This window comes from Colobus angolensis, unplaced genomic scaffold, assembly GCF_000951035.1.
Source record: "Colobus angolensis palliatus isolate OR3802 unplaced genomic scaffold, Cang.pa_1.0 Scaffold135, whole genome shotgun sequence".
NCBI lineage: Eukaryota > Metazoa > Chordata > Mammalia > Primates > Cercopithecidae > Colobus > Colobus angolensis.
Genome location: NW_012114433.1, coordinates 2,599,879 through 2,603,885, shown reverse-complemented (window position 1 = coordinate 2,603,885; position 4,007 = coordinate 2,599,879). Strand labels below are relative to the sequence as shown.

Genomic DNA, 4,007 nt, shown 5'->3' with positions numbered 1-4,007 from the left:
GGTGTCGCGCGCCGCCCTGGGCCCTCCTCTGCGGTGCCTTGCGTGAGGCCCGTGCCAGGGCCGGCTGAGTCTGGGCAGCTCTTGGGCCGCCTGGCTCCCGCCTGGGGCCTCCAGGCGCTGCATCCCACAGCTTCTGGGAACCGGGCGTGCTCACAGGCGGACTTGGGCCTCGAGCAAGGTAGTTGCTAAATTGAGTTGTCCCCTAGGCTCTGTTGGACAGAGCGGCTCCACTGCGTTGACAAGGAGGGGGCTCAGGGACAGGAATCTCAGCGGGAAGACAACCCCTCCTGCGAAGGGAGGCCCATCAGGGCTTCAGAGAAGGGGCCGAGAGACACATGAGAGGAGCGTGTGGTGCGGAGGGGCCCGGGCTTAGGGGAAGCCCTGAAAGACCCAGCAGAGGAAGGGAGCTGGGCAGAGGGTGATAGCAGGGGCCAGACTGAGCAAACAGTTCCCAGGCTGGTGTCAAACTCCAGGCCTCAAATGATCCTCCCGCCTTGGCCTCCGAGGGTGCCGGGGTTATGGGCGTGAGCCACTTTGCCTGGCCTACTCAATTCTGTTTTAAATATTTGTGTTTGTGAAGTGAGACAAAAGTTGTTGAAGCAATGGGAAACATTGCAGGTTTAAGCTCCACTAAGTCATATTGGAGTCAAAAAGGGATGCGGGGATGTGGTTCCCTCCTTTCCTTCTGCAGGGTCAAGGTTACCCAGCGGACGGGGGTGCTTTTAGGAGAATTAGGGGGGTGCAGAGCTGCCAGATCGCTCATTCTGTTTCTTCCCCCTTCTTGCAGGTATGCTGTTTGAAGAACAGGTTTCCATGCTCTTAGAGGAGCATCAGAAAATGAACAAACCCCAGGTGAGTTTCTTTTTTTCAATTCTTTTTCATTTTTCAGGGGATTTGCTGGCTTTCATACAATTTGTTGATTCAGATGGACATTTAGAAAGCTACTTCAGGGTAAAGGGGGAGTGAGAGGCAGCTGAGCAGCAGGCTGTGGATCCCTGTGGTCATGTGATCGTACAGTCGTCAAAGGGGAGTGGCACATTGGTCTTTTTCTTTTGAGACAGTCTTGCTCTGTTGCCAAGGCTGGAATGCAGTGTCGTGATCTTGGCTCACTGCAGCCTTCACCTCTGGGGTTCAACCAAATCTCATGCCTTGGTCTCCCGAGTAGCTGGGACTACAGGTGCTCACCACTGCACCCGGCTAATTTTTGTATTTTTTATAGAGACGGTTTCACCATGTTGGCCAGTCTGGTCTCGAGCCCCTGACCTCAAGCAGCCCTCCTGCCTGGGCTTCCCAAAGTGCTGGAATTATATGCATGAGCCACTGCACCCGGCCCTGATTTGTCTTTTATCTTCCTAATCTGCACTTCATTTTCACTGGCCGCCAGAAGAAATGAACCAGTTACTCTTGGGACGGAAAGATTTCCTGGAGTCTGAAAAAATGTCTGAACATCTTCATAGAGCGAAGAACCTTGCAGTCAACCTCCCTGTTGCCTGTAATTGTTCTTTGTTGGAAGTGGAGGGTAGAACTCAGGTTTCATTCATTGTATGGATGGACCACATTTTCTTTAGGTCTTCATTTGCAGATGGACATTTAGGCTGTTTCCACCTTTTCATTGTTGTAAATAATGCTGCTATGAGCATTGGGGTACAGGTGTCTGTTCATTCATTTGCATGTTAGTCTGCTTTGTGTAATCTTGCCACTTCCCCGCCACCTGCCCGGGACGTCCTGATAAAGCCTAACCGCAGTAGTGCATGTTTTTCCAATGTGGCCTTCCTAGAATATTCTGCTGCATTGGCATTGAACTGCTTTCACCTTCCAGAAAGGCCCTTCTCCCTGGTGTCTTTTGACATGCTTCTTGTGGCTTTATTCCTGCTGCTCAGATTTCTTGGTGCCCCTCATTGTGTCTTCCTCCTGCTCATTCCCATGGCTTATGTCCAGATGTCCATCCTTGACTCCCTCATCTTTTTACTCTGCCAGTCTTTCCCGAGCATTTCATGCCCTCTGTAGTGGTAGGCACAGGAGGCAGGGAAATTCTGGGCAGAAGAGGGCATGTCCCTGGCGAGGGCCCCACCCTCAAGCTGAAAAGCCTGACACCGTGGTCCAAAGTGAGAATTTACATCCCTGTTTTCCTGCTCCAATGTTGCCTTTTCCCAAACCACCCATGGCCCACCCCACCCCCCCATCCTGTGCCCATAAAAACCCCAGGTTTTGTCTGTAGAAGCCCTTTGTATTTCCATATCAAGTTTAGGGCCGGGCGTGGTGACTCACGCCTGTAATCCCAGCACTTTAGGAGGCCCAGGCGGGCGAATCACGAGGTCAGGAGATCGACACCATCCTGGCTACCACGGTGAAACCCTCTGTGTACTAAAAATGGAAAAAATTAGCCAGACGTGGTGGTGGGCACCTGTAGTCCCAGGTACTCAGGAGGCTGAGGCAGGAGAATGGTGTGAACCCAGGAGGTGGAGCTTGCAGTGAGCCAGGATCACGCCACTGCACTCTAGCTTGGGTGACAGAGTGAGACTCCGTCTCAGAAAAAAACTTTTTTTTAATGAATGTGGAAAATCAATCTTACTGTAAGTCAACCCTAAATGTACATCAGGGAAAGCACACAGAAGAGAAACCCTATGAATGTACTGAGTGTGAGAAATGCTTCTATAAATCAGTGCTAATTATACATGAGGAAACACACACAAGTAGGAAACCGTATGAGTGTAATGAATGTGTGAAACCCTTTTGTGTGAAGTCAAGTCTCAGTAAACATCAGAAAATTCACACCAGGGAGAAGCCATATGAATGTAGTGAATGTGGAAAAATCTCTATGAATTCAGTCCTCATTGTGCATCAGAGAACTCACACTGGGGAGAAACCCTATGGATGCAATGAATGTGAGAAGTCCTACCACAAGGATGCTCTCACTAAACATAAGAGAACTCACACAGGGGAGAGGCTACATAAATGTAATGAATGTAGGAAGTCCTTACAACCCTAGTTATACACCAGAGAACTCACACTGGAGAGGAACCTTACAAATGTAATGAATGTGAAAAATCCTTCCATCTGAAGTCACATCTTTTTTTTTTTTTTTTTTTTTTTTTAATTTTTTGGGACAGAGTCTCACTCTGTCACCCAGGCTGGAGTGCAGTGGTGTGATCTTGGCTCACTGCAACCTCCACCTCCTGAGTTCAAGCGATTGTCATGCCTTAGCCTCCCAACTAGCTGGGATTACAGGTGCCCACCACCACACCCAGCTAATTTTTGTATTTTTAGTGGAGACAGGGTTTCGTCATGTTGCCCAGGCTGGTTTCGAACTCCTGGGCTCAACCTATCTGCTTGCCTTGGCCTCCCAATCCCTGTTCTTTTCTTTCATAGTCCCCTGTGGGCTCTGACTTTCATAGTTCTTAGCTTTGGTTATTACATTATTATGTGTGTTACTGGTTGAATGACTGTTTCCTCCAAGAGACAGTGTGATCCAACAAGGAAGGTTTTTTTATTTTTTGTTCTTTCTCCCCATGGACCAGCACAGTGCCTAGTAAAAAAAAATAATTATCTGCATAATAAACATGTTTGAATGAATGGGTCATTGACTGGAGAAAGGTGACGTGTAGACCTAGAGACATCAGGTTTGGGTCGGTCCCCAGCTAATGACAATTTCTTGCTGAGCTGCAGAGCCTCAACCCGCTCCAATCTTTTTTTGGAGATGGAGTCCTGCTCTGTCGCCCAGGCTGGAATGCAATGGCGCGATCTCAGCTCAGTGCAACCTCTGCTTCCTGGATTCAAGGGATTCTCCTGCTTCAGCCTCCCCAGTAGCTGGGATTACAGGCATGCACCACCACACTCAGGCTAATTTTTGTATTTTTAGTAGAGAGGAGGCTTCACCATGTTGGCCAGGCTGGTCTCGAACTCCTGACCTCAGGTGATCTGCCAGCCTCAGCCTCCCAAAGTGCTGGGATTACAGGTGTGAGCCACTGCCTGTATGGGAGGGGATGTGGAGGTGGGAGGTGAAGGGG

General features: G+C 49.5%; 1 protein-coding gene across 1 annotated transcript in view; it reads left to right on the top strand.

Annotated features, from left to right (window-relative positions):
• Positions 1-4,007, top strand: part of ZNF316 (zinc finger protein 316) — a 75,826-nt gene that overhangs the window by 33,916 nt on the left and 37,903 nt on the right. Inside the window, exon 9 of the mRNA XM_011934400.1 lies at positions 788-852. Within this exon, the coding sequence (XP_011789790.1) occupies positions 788-852 (65 nt within the window). The remainder of the gene's footprint in view (positions 1-787; positions 853-4,007) is intronic.